The sequence below is a fragment of the Heterocephalus glaber genome, unplaced genomic scaffold, assembly GCF_053883595.1.
Source record: "Heterocephalus glaber isolate CG9 unplaced genomic scaffold, H.glaber_assembly_v1.0 deba00001673, whole genome shotgun sequence".
NCBI classification, from domain to species: domain Eukaryota; kingdom Metazoa; phylum Chordata; class Mammalia; order Rodentia; family Bathyergidae; genus Heterocephalus; species Heterocephalus glaber.
Genome location: NW_028258410.1, coordinates 19,019,503 through 19,034,246, shown reverse-complemented (window position 1 = coordinate 19,034,246; position 14,744 = coordinate 19,019,503). Strand labels below are relative to the sequence as shown.

At 44.9% G+C, this 14,744-nt stretch overlaps 1 protein-coding gene across 3 annotated transcripts in view; it reads right to left on the bottom strand.

Moving 5' to 3' along the window:
- The window catches only part of B4galt5 (beta-1,4-galactosyltransferase 5), a 63,961-nt gene that overhangs the window by 9,628 nt on the left and 39,589 nt on the right, over positions 1–14,744 (bottom strand). For all 3 annotated transcript variants that reach the window (XR_015446040.1, XR_015446041.1, XM_087197728.1), the window contains exons 2-7: positions 11,656–11,790; positions 6,905–7,018; positions 4,786–4,910; positions 3,714–3,830; positions 1,488–1,675; positions 476–598 (exon numbers count right to left, since the gene is read on the bottom strand). Coding sequence is in view for 1 of the 3 variants with exons in the window: in XM_087197728.1 (XP_087053854.1) it covers positions 476–598; positions 1,488–1,675; positions 3,714–3,830; positions 4,786–4,910; positions 6,905–7,018; positions 11,656–11,790 (802 nt within the window). In the remaining 2 variants the exon portion in view is untranslated. The remainder of the gene's footprint in view (positions 1–475; positions 599–1,487; positions 1,676–3,713; positions 3,831–4,785; positions 4,911–6,904; positions 7,019–11,655; positions 11,791–14,744) is intronic.

Here is a 14,744-nt window from a genome sequence, read left to right as displayed (position 1 = left end):
GGGAAGCTGCTCTGTCCAGGGTGGCTGCCACAAATCATGGCTGGCTACAAACCACTAAAATGCGACTACTGAGAAGGGACAGGTGCTGCCATATAAAGTACACACCAGATTTCAAACACTTAGTAAAAAAGAAATGAATGTGAAATATCTCAATGTTTTATACTGATCATACATAGATATATTACAGGTGTGGGTAGTGCACACTAATCCCACCCAGCCATTCAGGGGGTTGATGTAGGACTGCACCTTCAAAGCAGCCTGGGCACCTTAGTGAGAGCCAGTCTCAAAGAGAGCAGGGGATAGAGCTAAGTGGCAGAGTACTTGCCTAGCATGTGCAAGGCCCTGGATTCAATCCCAGTACCACACACACACGGAACTGACATAAAACGTGGCTCAGGACACGGCTCACACACCCTACTGGATAGCCGCTCGCACAGCCTCAGGCAGCATCTCTGGGGGTGAGGTTTGGCAGTACCTGTTCCAGAGGTCGTCATCTTCTCCACCCCAGCCCCAGAAAGCATTGGGAAAGCCATTGATCTTCCGGAACTGTTCCACTGTCAAGCCACTCACTCCCCCAAAGAACTCAGCATAGGGAAGCCTGAAAGGAGAGAGAGCATTAGGCCCCTGTGCTGCGCATGGGCAATTCCTTCTATAACACAGGCCCCCTAGAGTACCTAACGATACTCCCTATGGTCTACTCGACTGGCCCCTCGTGCTGACCTGTACCCACCAAGGAGCGAAGGGAATTTTTCCTAGCTGATTTTTTTAATAACAGCTTAATTAGATATACCTGGCATACCATACAATTCACTCATTTAAAGCGTGTCATTCAATGGTTTTTAGTATACCCACTGAGTTGTACAACCATGACCACAATCATTATTATTACATTTCATCACCCCCAAAAGCCCTGTATCCACTGACAAGTTACTGTGGCAGCCCCCTCCCCACCAGCTCTAGGCAGCCACTAGTCTACTTTCTGTCTCCATAGATCTGCCTATACTGGACATTTCCTATACAATTAAATAGGATCACATTATGTGACCTTTGTGTCCAGCTTCTTAGCCAATGTTTTCAAGGTTCGTTCATTCATGTTGTAGCACTCATAAGCACTTTTGTCCGTTGTATTGCCAAATAGTATTCCCTTGTACAGATATCCTACATTTTGGTTTTTTTTGTTGTTGTTGTTATTGTTTTGGTACCGGGGATCAAACTCGGGACCCTGCGCTTGCCAGGCAGGCGGCGGAACCACTGAGCTAAATCCCTGGCCCTTGTTTTGTTTTTTTTCTTTTGGTACCGGGAATCAAATTCAGGACCCTGAGTCTGTAAGCCAGGCGGAGGAATCACTGAGCCAAACCCCCGGCCCAGCCCACATTTTGGTTATTCATTTATCAGTTGATAGACATTTGGGCTGCAGCTAATTTGCATTTCATCTTTGTATCTCTCACCTTTGTAGATTTAACCTCTTAAGCAAAAACAATACTCACAGATACATATACTTATCCAATTTAGTTGCAAAGTGCCTGGGCATCTGTCCACATCCATAATAGTTGCGATCACTTTCTGGTATGTGATCCACGTCATGAAAAATCAGACAGTCCCAATCCAAGTCCTTCATTGCTTCTTGAAAACCAACATTGAAAAGCATGGCTCGATTAAAGGGTTGAGTGCCAACCTAAAAGAAGCAAAACTGTCTTTTTAAAAGGATTTCTAAACTGGATGTGGTGGTGTACGCCAATAATCTCAATACTTGAGCCTCAGAGGCAAGAGGATTGCCTGGGCTACATAGTGAGACTGTGTCTCAAAAATCTATAGACAGACAGATTCTTGAAGCAAAATTTCTGTTGGTTTCACATCAAAAGAAGAGCTTATTAGAACCATGTGAAAAAAAAAATTGCTGGGCACATGTGAATAGGTCTAGCATTACTCATTAACACACTCTGTGACTCAGAGATCAATGATCACCCAGCCTTGATTTCTTTAGAAATCAAAGTAGTAACAAACTCAAGCTCTTCTTTCCCAAGGCCACTGAGCATAGAAATTCCACCATGAACAGGATATAGAGGAAAATGTGGCTAAGAGGAAACATTACTATTTATTTCGATTTCTTAACACCACATTACCAATACTTGGCAGTCACTGTCTGTTTTTCTTTTTTCCGGTACCAGGGATGGGACTTAGGACCTTGTGCTTGCCAGGCAGGCGGGGTGCCACTGAGCTACATCTCTGGCCCATGCCAGTCACTGTCTTCAGGATATCAACCAATCTGGCAATATTTCATAAACCAAATCTAGTAGGAAGGGAGGTTTTTGCTGTTTGCTTTGGCTCTTTTTATTCTGAAGGACCAATGAAGACAAGCGTCACTTAGCACAGCAGGGACTCCTGCCTACTGACAAAGAATCTGGCACCTCATGAGGAGACCTGGTCCCATGGGTTACAGCAAATCTGATCTAAATGTCAACATTTACTCACCCTTGCCAGTAGCAAGTGTCCCCCAGCTTGGGACAGACATAAGGAATATGATATTTAATCACATAGAAATATCTGATATTTAATTAACAGGAGACTTTTTTTTTGGTACTGGGGATCGAACTTGGGACTTTGCGCTTTCGAGGCAGGCAGCAGAACCACTGAGCTAAATACATGGCCCCAGTAGGAGACTTTTTATAACATGACTTCAAGAAGCTAAGGTAAAGCAGAACAAAAACAAAAGTTACTTTCCAGAGAGCTTTGGACTACTTCATCCCATTTCCAGATGCCTTCCCTTTTTAGGACAGCAAGCTGGGCTCTTTTTCTTCATTCCGGTACGAGGCAGCCACACCACAACCACTTACAGCAGCACAGGCAATGAGCCTTAGAAGTGGCTTGCAGGGAAGACTGCAAATGGGTCCTCGGAATTCAGAGTAATTTGCAGACCCTTCATTTGTCAACAAAATCGCAAGCTCAAGGATCACAGACTTGAAAGATGCCAAGCCAGCAACATAAACATGTGAACTAGAGCTAGGCCACACAAGAATACCACACAGGGCTGGGGAGAGGGGGAGGACAGAATCTGTCTTGTGGAACTTCAACCCCCAAACTTGTAAGACTAAAGCTAATCCAGGCCGGGGAGTTAGCTCAGTAGGCTCCATGCCTACCTTGCAAGTACAAGGTCCTGAGTTTGATCCTCGGTATCCAGAGAAAAAAAAAAAAAAACAACGACGAAAGCTAAACCAAATCCTGAGGCTTAGGGAAGTTGAGTGCCCCAGGCCACAAGGCTAATTAACAAGCATAGGAGGCCCCCGTGTGTTGCTCTGGTGCAGAACTGGATGCACCTCCTTACCTCAGGGGGAATTTCCCGAGTGGGAGCCTAAAGACATCACCCAGAGCGGGCACAAGCAAAACCCCCACACAGAGGCCCTTTTTTCAAACAAAGTTCCATCCTGCACTCAAAATTGCCGGGCAACATCTCACACCCACGGCAGAAAGCCATCTCTGCTCCCCTCCCACCCCAGAGCAACTCAGCTCTAAGATTTCTTCTGCCTTACGTGCTCTTCACAAGGAAGATGGATTAGCTTACAGCACTCTATAAACTGCTGCCTCAGAACAGAAACAAGAGCCAGGGATTTGGCTCAGTGGTTCTGCCGCCTGCCTTGCAAGTGCAATGATCCGAGTTCGATCCCCAGTACCCGCCCCCCCAAAGGAACAGAAACAAGAAAAAAAGAAACACTCACTTGCTCAACCACATAAAATGCAAACTGCAGGCGCTGGCGCTGAAGCATGGGGATCAGGTGTCTGAGCAGGACCGGGAGGTGCTCGTGCCGGTTCCGGAAGGGGATAAGGATGGCCACCTAGAGTGGGTCACAGCCAAAGAAGCCACCCAGTTAGTCCTCTGAACTTCTGCTCCAGAGCTGGACACCCCTGCAAAATGGCTGAGCAACCCGATGGCTGGCTTGTCCTCCGTGTCCTCTGACGCAGACCTATGCTGGCAACTTCACCCTGGAACTAAGTGTATCTTACTCTTATGTATGCTATGCCTTGCACACTGCAGGCTTGAATGAAGCCATTCTAGACCACAACCCTAAGAAGACACCTTCCACACTGTGATCCAATGCTCAAAGACAACTGTAGATAAGTGAACATACAATTAAGTTGAAACAAGCTTTTAATTGTGTGCAGATTGCACATTATACACTTATATACATAATACTGTGAAAGCATCTATACAGTGTAAATCTACAGAGTGTGTACTGCACATGCTCCTAGGGGCTCACTGTCAAACAGTGATGGGCTAGAAACACTGCTCTGTTCCAGGCACTGTTGTACCGCCAGCATCCAACAGGGCCAGCACAGAACAAGCATTCTGATAAATATTTGTTGAAAGAATGGACTTCAGCTAATGCTGTAAGCTTGATCCACACTATCGCTCCTCTCCTGACACTAACCCTCATTGTCAAGCTAGATAACTGCTTTTATCCCCTACCCTCATAGTAACCAATGAAGACCAGTGGGAAGTACTGACTTCGTGGAGCTGACTTGTGCACTTGTCACTAGAGAACAACCAATCCCTGGCTTTGCTAATATTTCTGCTGGGAAGTTAATAAGGTCTTGCTCCATCATCACAATGAAGCAAATTTCTGTGGCTCCAGATGAGACCTTGGGGAACCTACTTCTCCAAAACATTTCTATCAAATGAGTGGTAGAGCTTAAACTACAAAACATTCCAGCTTGCAAATCTGGGTGGTTCAGAAGGATGGCAAACCCTAGACAGGCTTTCCAGGACTTGGGGGCTGACCCACACCCTACCTTCCATCGAGGCACACAATCAGAAGGCTTCCAGTGACCTCCAAGCTTGATGGCAGGGTCTCTGGAGAACAGTTCATGAATGTCATCCATTCCGATTTCACTCATATTTATGTCTATTGGGCCCTCTGGAAAAGGAGGTGATTAAGAGGTCAGAAAAACAATCAATTTCCCCCCATGTCCAGGGTTTTACTCTCAGGAAAAGCTCAATCCTTCATCTCTTTAACAGGAATGGGAGCCCCTCCCTCTGCATTTCAATACATCATTATCATCTGGTAAAGAAGACATCAAGGAATTAAGACTTCAAAGTTGTTTCTACCAAGAGTATAGAAAGAAATTAAGACTAAGTAAAGGAGGAGTTAAACTTTTCAAAGGAGGAGAAAAGCAGCCAGCTTGGGCTGTGTCAACTTCTGCTTGAAGCTAGGCCAGAGGTGCTGTATCTCTTAACTCACCGACCAGAAAGTCAGGTGCCCATGGATCATCACCTCCGACACTAGTCTTTGACTTTGGCTAAGTGGAACCATGACAGTACATGCTAGGGAAAGGATAACCTGAGAACATTACCTTTAGGGCCATCAAAAGACTTTCTAATCCCAAATCCGAGCCTTCCTTAAATAAATACAGGTCCAGGCTGATTTTAAAGGGAAGATCTGTGTGTGTGTGGAACACTCAAATGAAAAAAAGGCTTCTAAGCCAAGTTGCATGGCCATATCATCAGTTATTCTCTCAGGGATGAGAACATGTGCAAACACCATGCATGGCTGCTTCCAACACTTCCATTTTCACTACATTTGAACATAAAAGTAAATTCTGAGCTGGTGTGGTGGTGCACACCTATAATCCCAGCCCTCCTGCTGAGACAGGACTACTGTTAGAGGTAATAGTTGAGCTCAAGGCCAGCTTGAACTACATATACATAGCAAGATCCTGTCTCAAAAAAACAAACGAAGCAAAACAAAAAACACTGCAAATTTAGGATTTTCTATTTGCATTAAAAAAGGGGAGGGGCTGGGGATTTAGCTCAGCGGCCCCCCACCCCAGCAAGCTCAAGGACCCAAGTTCATCCCCGGTACCAAACGGCGGGGTGGGGGGTGGGGGGATAAAAAGGAGTAGAACGAATAAGCCCAAAAATACAGAAAATGTATAAAAATTTACTATCAGTGTTTTAAATTCTATACAGGATTCCAAAAAGAAAAAGTAAAACAAGAAGAAGATCCAAAAGTTTTTTATTTATTTATTTTTGAGACAGGGTCTTCCTCTAGTTAGTGCAGGTTGGCCGTGAATTCACTACATAGCCCAGGTTGGCTTCAAACTCATGGTGATCCTCCTGCCTCATGAGTGCTGGGATTACAGGCATGCGCCATCACACTCAGCTCCCCCCTAATTTTTTTTTTGGTACCGGGGATTGCACTCTGGACTTTGGGCTTGAGAGGCAGGTGAAGCACCACTAAGCTAAATCCCCGGCCCCTCCCTCAAAGTTTTTTTTTTTTTGGTACCAGGGATCGAACTCTGGATGTTGTGCTTGTGAGGAAGGCAGTGGAATCACTGAGCTAAATCCCGGACCTCCGCCCCAAAAGGTTTTTTTTTTTTTTTTTTTGTACTGGGGATCGAACTTGGGTCCTTGCGCTTTCGGGGCAGGTGGTGGAACCACTGAGCTAAATCCTCGGCCCTAAAAAATTTTTTGATACCGGGACTTGAACTCGGGTCCTTGCACTTTCAGGGCAGGAGCCGGAACCACTGAGCTAAATTCCCGGCCCTCCAAAAGTTTTAAAACCAGCATCTTGTTTAGAAAATAACTTCTATCATATCCAATCAGTTATAACCAATGGGAGATTTGTACTAAAAAGACAAAGCTGGCTGCCTGACCTCCTACCAGCCCCAGGTTATAATTGAGGTCAAGAGCAAAAAGGCAGGCATCAGAGCCAAAGGAACAGGCAGCAAGCTGGTGGAAGAGGAGCCAGGACACAAGTGATTCTTGCAGGCTCTGCTTCCAGTGGCAGAAAGCTGTTTCTATTCTCCCTAGAAGGTAGACCGAGATGGAGAGTACGCTGTCCTGTATTTCAATCAGCAAAAAGACAAACACATTTCCAGGCACAGGAGGGTGAGCTGGAGCTCTACTCACTCATGGAAGGGAGCCTCTCCGGGCAGGGGTGGTTTGCGAAGTAGGTAAAGTCTTCAGGAAGGAACGTCGTGGTCTGGAGGAAGGACTCACTATGGTTCAAGTCAAGAGGATAATCTAGGGAGGGAAGGGGAGAGGCAACTCAGACTTGCAGTCTCTAACTCCTACGCCTCCCATGAAGAACTTTTCCCATGTGCCATCTTGCAGGCAGCAGGCACTGGAGGCCTCTGCACCAGCCCTGAAAACCTGTACTCAACAGGAAACACAGTACTGGAGGACACTGCTGTAACCAGGGCTCCCTTCCCATTCTTACCATTTTAGGCTTCTAGGCACTCAGTTTAGAGTCAACTGTGTATAATTAAAGTAAATGTCAACAGCAGCATTCCCTCTCCCTCACTTCTTTTTCACTAAAGCAAGACTCCTCACCACTTCCGGCCAACTGTTAGCACGGATACTGAGTACCCACCTCCATTCGCCTGCGAAGCTGGTCACACAGCTGCTGTCACCTTCCCTCTACAGGAGATGAAGGCATCACTCCCCTTCCTCTCACTGCCCCTTTTCCATCCCCCTGTCTTACAAGAATCACATTAAAATTCGGTGTTTACAGAAGTAGTCTGCTATAAATACTAGTCATAACACAAAAGCAGAGAGGAAAGTTAGCATAATTTCTTCCCAAAGCAGCTACCTCGTCTTTCTGTTTAACAACACCATCCCCTTCCCCACTACGCTTCCTCTGAAGACGTCTTTGCGCACCTGTGCTCTCTCATCCTCATCCTCCCATACCCCTTCCCTTCCTGAATGCCTGTGGGCAGATGCCACCTGGGACCTCTCACCACTGTCCTAGAAACTGCTTCTGCCTCTCTAGAATGAGACTGAACAGGAATTGGATAAGGCTGGCCAGCAGACTCAGGTAAAACCACCTCACCTTCCTCTCCATTTGAATAAACACCAAACACTTGCCTTTCTATCTGAAAAAACGGATATTTAAACATACTTGAAAGATGTTATTAGAGCAAATATCTGTGAATTATGAAGAATTAGCACATTTAGAGGTAACTATCTCCTGGGAGAGCAGCCACAAAGCCTCATGTGGTCATAGGTTGGGCTTTTCGGAGGTGGCTGGATTTAAGGTGTGGGCGTATGGATTAAGGGTGTGATACTGGGAATAAGGTGTGGATAATGGAAGTCCAACCCTGAGTGTGGATGACACCAAGAAATAGGCTTGTTATAAAGGGAGAGAAAGAAGGTAGTCTCCTGCTGCTTTCTGCCTTCTGCCTGCCATGCCATGAACTGTTTCTCCTCTGCAATGCCCTTCTGCCATGCTGCCTTCCCTTGGAACCAGCTGACTATGGACTGAAACCTTTACAAACTGTGAGCTGAAATAAACTCTTCCTCCTTTAACATGTAGGTGTTAAATATTTTGTAGCAATGAAAAAGTAAGTAAGACAATCACTAATTAGAGAAAAGTTTGGATCAGGGGTTAGTCAAACAACCAAGCCACTCCATTTCTGCTCCCCCCCCCGGCCAATATTTATTTCTACTACATGTGAAAAATGGAAGGGTTGGGAATATAGCTCAGTGGTATAGTGCATGCTTACCATGCACAGGCAGAAGGAAGGGAGGGAGAGAGGGAGGGATATAACTGAAATTCAGCCAGACCTGAATCCAGCAAACAATGTGCGTGGGGAATGTGTGTAGACCTAACACCACACACAAGGAATTAGGATGGCAAAAATGTGCTCAGACTTCACTTCACAACTGCAAGTATTCCTTTATCCTAGGTATGGTTTACAGCTCAGGCAATTTATTCCAGCAGTGACCACAATTTGTCTAAAGAGCTCAGGAGAAAGAAAGTATGAAAAGCTCATCAGTTTGCTAACTACAGTCCTTTGTTGCCGATAAACCGGCCAGCAGAAGAGACTGATAAATTACGTTGTGGTCAATTCTAGGCTCTAACTTCCCTTTATGAGGCAATGCTTTCCCTGCATTTTTCAAGCACCACTGACTAAATCTCATTTACAAAGTCTGCAAAGAAATTTCCTATTTTGGGCCGGGGATTTAGCTTAGTGGTTCCACCGCCTGCCTTGCAAGTACAAGGAGCCAAGTTCGATCCCCGGTATCAAAAAAAAAGCTAAAGAAATTTCCTATTTTACAGTAAACTTCAGTCTTAAAGCTTAATAGAAGAGAGGGCTGCTACAAAAGAAAGACTATTTTAAAATATGTACTTTTTAAAAATAAGGGCCTTGGAAGCCACAGAAAAGTACATTATCCCCAGCTAAACAAAGAGTAAATCTCAGGTGTTAAATAAAATGAAATCTCAGAAACTATGTTTTCTTTAAACCATCCCTGAATCAGGCATGGTGGCATACTCATGTCTATAATTCCAGCATTCTGGGACAATGAGGCAGAAAGATCACAAGTTTGAGGCCAGTCTTGGGCCAGGCAAGACCCTGTCTCAAAATGAAAAAAAAGGGGGGCTGGGGATGTCTTTCAGTGTGAAAACCCTGGGTTCAATCCTAGTAAAGCAAAGGGCATGGTGTTGGCTTATAGTGATTGTTTGCAAAGCGCGTGCACATATGCATGCACACACACACCAGACAGGGAGTATCTCTGGACAGTGGAAATACTTATATTCAGTTTCTAGAAGAAATAAAAAAGCTTTATCTTACAGTTGAAGAACTTGCAATGCAGTCTATATAAATATACCTAGTTAAGGGTTTGGGATAGCTCAGTGGTAGGGCACAGGCCCAGCACACATGCATTCAATCCCCAATACCCAAAAAACAAAAGCAAGTCAGAACCATGGTCAGCAGTAAGTTCTTGTACAACACTGAGCACACACACCATCTACCACCTTGCCTCTGAGTTCTTTTCTCTCTATATCATTAATGCTCATATGATAAGGGCCACAGTTAAAAGTGCAATTGAGGGCCGGGGATTTAGCTCAATGGTTCCGCTGCCTGCCTTCCAAGCGCAAGGTCCCGAGTTTGATCCCTGGTACCAAAAAAAAGTGTGACTGAGGCAGAAATGTCTACTTTTGGATTCGTTGTTGCAATGACTGGCCAAACGGTTTGCTATTGTTTAGATCTGATGGATACCCCAAAGGCCCGGGTGTTGAAGGTCTGGCCCCCAACTTGGCACTCTTGGGAAGTGGTGGAAACTTGAGAAGGTGAGGTTTGGTGAGAGGACTTCAGGTTGTTACCAGACGTAGGTCCATTAGCTTAGGTTTGTTTGCTCACTGCTGACCAAATCATGGAGGCCGTGTATTTTGGTGAGAAGAAAAAAGCTTTTATTCAAAGCCAGCTCTGAGGAGATGGAGGGGCCTTTTTGCCTGAAATGGCCATCTCTCTCTGTGCAGGTGTGTAGTGGTCCTCTACAGCATGGAACAGAGCAGAGGGAATACTATGAGACAATACACATCTCTGGGCTTGTTTATCCCCTCTGGCCATCTCTAGCTGGATCCCTCTCTTTCCTGTGCAAAAGAAACTGGTCTGTGACCTCCTGGAGCCATCACCTGCATATTCTGTCACTTCATTTGGGTGGAGAAGAGGAGGGTATTATTTATGCACTCAGCAGGAGAAAGACTGGAGAAGCCTCTTCTCTCTCAGAAAAAAAAATCTAGCTGTCAAGTGTAGTTCTACCATGTAGGTTGGAAGGACATTGGGCCATGCCCTCCGAGGGAACAGAGGAACCAGGCCATTTCCTCTTTTAGAGTTATGGCCAAAAAGTGAGCAGTTTTGCTCCACCATGATGTGCTACCCAGTCACAGCACCAAAAGCAACCGGTGGACTCATCATGCACTGAAACCTCTGAAAGCCTGAGCTTTTTCTAAACTGATTATCTCAGGCATTTGTAATGCAAACTCAACTATGTAGCTGAGATTAAGCCAGAGGATGAACATCGTATCTGGCTGGGAGGGAAGGCCAGGTGATCGTCTAAACTTCCCTTCCAGAAGTTGCTTTTTAATAACTGTAACTTGTGAAAACTGTTGCCAGATTACATGATAATTATGAAATGGAGATTTGCTGTTTCAACAAAAGCATTTATGAACAATGGGGTGCATAAGTCCTCCTGGGTTGAACAAATGTAAGTGGGTCCAACAGGAGCAGCAGAGTTGGGCTGTAACCACACCACAGGCTGTAACTCTGCCCATCACACACCATGTGTGTCTCCAAAAACTATATCAAACAAACAGACCCACAATATTAAGCCATGCCACAAGTGAGTATATAGAGAGGTCCCACCAAATTCTGCACACCCCTTATGTAAATACACTTTCTGAGATTAAAAGCCAAATTATTCCCCCCAAACAATTTCTGGTGCTCTTGTTCTATTGGAGCCCTAAGCATATGCTCCCTCTACCCACTAGAGCAAGATATTGGTGGCCATGACATTGAAAGGGGGTATCTGTAAGAGTACTGTGAAAAACACCCTTTACCTCCCTGAGAAGGACGAGGTGTGAAAATGCAATCCAGTCAGTCACCCTCAACATACTGTTAGCAGAGGTGAGCAAGGACTCACTAGGCAGGAGCTTTAGTAGTAGTAAAGTCAGACACAGCCAAACCTTCCTTTCCCACAATACACTTTTTTTTTTTGGTACTGGGGATCGAACTCGCATCCTTGCACTTGCAAGACAGAGGCAGCTGAACCACTGAGCTAAATCCCTGGCCCTATACTTTCTTCTTATAATTATTCAAGGCAAATTTACCTCTCTTGGGAAGAGCCATTTCACCCCCTCTTTACTAAGAACATACCTGAGTCATTTAGGCTGCTGTTCCTCTTTGCATAAGCACTGCGAACCACCTGCTCATACACCTGAGCACCTATGGTCCTCACGTTGTCCCGCAGCAGGATGCCTTGAGCCTGCATCATGAAGAGGTAGGTGTTCACTGTGGAAAACAGAAGACAGCAGAAGAAGAGGTGAACTCAATACCAACCTCAACAAAATCTACCACAAAACTTTGGGCTCCTTTTCTCCCTTTGGAACTGTAAAACCTCTTTCAGCTCTAAAACCTTATGATGCCATATATCCATTTTTCATTCTGGAGTCAGTGTTTTCAGGACACTAATATTTTGGGTAGCTAATAGGGCTAGCAGGAAATTCTGTCAGTATCTAGTAGATGCAGAAAAGTTATAAACTTCAAAAATTACATTCCACCCGGTCCGCAGACACCCAATCTTTATTCTAGCACTATGAGAATAGGACTTTAATGAGTCAATTAAAACATTTTTAAAGAGGTTTCTGCTCTATGTCTACCTTCTCCAACAAAAAACCACAGACCACTCTATTCCTTTTTTTTTTTTTCCCGGGTGAGACAGGGTCTCATTATGTACTTCAGCCTGGCCTTGAACTCACGCCAATCTTCCTGCCTCAGCCTCCAAAGTGCTGGGATTATAGATGTGTGCCACCATGGGTGGCAAGACCACACTGTTTCTGGAGACACTGAAATCGAGTCTGGTCTGAGCAATCTTTTTAAAGTGGTGGACTAAGGCTTCAACCACTCTGAGGGATCTGGAGAGAAAAGGTAAATAATACAAGAGTATCAGAGTCCTCGGTCTCCACCCAACCAGCCCAAATATCTACAGCAGCAGGAAAGCACAAGCAGCATGGTGTGAGTGTCAATTAAACATCCTTGGAACAAATACATATTCAGATTAATGAGACAATCACTGTCATCTATGGAGGGTGATCTCACTTGGCTGTCTCTTAAATCTCTAGCACACAAGACTGGAAGCTTACAAACACATCACAACAGAACTGCCTTTCCTTTACAATCTCGAACAGTATGCCAGCTATTTTCAAGAAATTCTAAGGTTTGACAATACATTCTTCTAGCCAGTCATTTTAACTGACTCACTTTCCCCTGTGAAAGGGGGATGTTGTGCAGGAATGGCACATTTACAAATCCAAGCTCTGTGTGTGTTTGAAGGTAGAATCCTCTAAGCACCTGGCTGACCTCCAACCTGGCTAGTACAAACCCATGCTCTAACAGGCCACTCCTCCACACTCATTAAACATGGCCTTGGGCTATCAATTCTGGCTCTTCAGCAACATATAACTTGTTGATTTCTACTATTAACATAGTGCTGTATACATAACGGGCAGTAAATGATGACTGAATTTGGATGAATGATGACACTCAAAGGCAATTTCCTTTATTCCAAGCTCTGGAATTTGGGTAACGGTGATTCGGGGCTGGGAGGAAAAACCAACTACTAGCATAACTCCTCAGTATTGAAAACCCTAGGTGACCAACCTGAAACAGAGACACAAACTCTGTGAAATACATCAGTGTTCAGGACACTTCCAGAAATGAGGCAGAGATGGGCTGGGGGCTAGGGCTCAGTGGCAGAGCACCTGCCTGGAATGTGGGAGGCCCTGGGTTCCATCCCCAGCACCACAAGAAAAAGAAAAGAGGTAGCAGTTTCAAATTAGGCTTTACACTGACTGGAAGACAGCCACATTCCTATCTCCTGACACAGAAAACAGATCAGATACTACTATCTAGTGGCTAGAAAAAGCTAAGGAAAACAGCAAAATCCTCTTTTAAAAATATAATTCTGCAGAAGCCTATGAAATAAGAATAACATCTCATTTTCTATTTCCAGCACATAGCACAGTGCCAGGTCACAGAAGGTGGGACGTCCATAAAAATCTGTTAAACATAAGATTTAACCCTAATATCAGATTTCTCATTTGATGGCATTATCATTTGGGCTATGTGTGTTCCCACAGCCCTAAAATCTTCATCTCCAACATAGCACTAAAGCAGGTGTCATCAATAATATAAAAAAAGTATTTCTTGAACATTATGTGTAAAACTTTTAGTTTGGTACTGCAAAGAATTCCCTACTCCCTTCCTTCTGCACTCTCAGCTTTTAGTGCCATGCTTGCCACGTTGTTGCCACAACCTCTCCTTCCAAAGTTCCCAGTGCTCAAATGGCTTAAATGATTACTCTCAAGGAGCTGGCTCTTAAGTCTTTATCTCCTGCACAAAGCTGCCAGATGTGGCCTCGGCTCTGCTCCAAAGCCTCTGTCTCCTGCCTCCACCCCAACTTGCTACAGACCTGTGGTGCGACTTGCAGTCTTCAAACCCAAGCCCACATAGTCCGGAAGAAACTTCTACACCACGCCAGTCTTTCTTGAACAGATCATCAAAGTCTGGCTTTCATTACATTGTGTCTCAGTTTGCTAACAGTATCTCATGTGTTAGTCTTGTCATTCAACTAATAAATTCACACAGACCACATATTAATAATTGTTCTAATTACCCACAGGAAATAACACAACGGCTTGGGGAAAAAAAGATTGAGGAAGTAAATATTGCCAAACAAAAGGAAATAATCACACTTTCACAGACTTGGGACTGGACTGAATTTTAAAGAACGCTCTTCAATACCATCTAATACTTTCACGTTACCAGGAACTGACTTCCAAGAACACAGGGACAATCTGCAAAACACAGCCCATCTGCAAAGAAAATTCTACTTTGGGCTGGATCCAGAATGTTTCCCAGTCACTTTTTCTGCTTCTCATTCAACCTTTGCCAGCCACCCCCACCCACCCTCGACAGCCCCCTTCTATGTGTGCCCCTGCCTCGGCACCACAGTTTCTCTCCTGGTCCTGGCCATTCGCTCTGAATCCCTGCTGACTGCACTTGACAAAGCGGGGTGCCCACGCTGACAGTGATCCAGGTGCAGGCAGGCAGATGAGCCCAGAAGCAAGCAAGCCACCAGCAGCCTCTTATTCCATCTGTTACCAAAGAACTGTCAGCTTGAGCCCCTTTTAGAGATTCACAATGCACATAATTCAAGGCCAGAAATCCCCAGAATAGAGATGCTC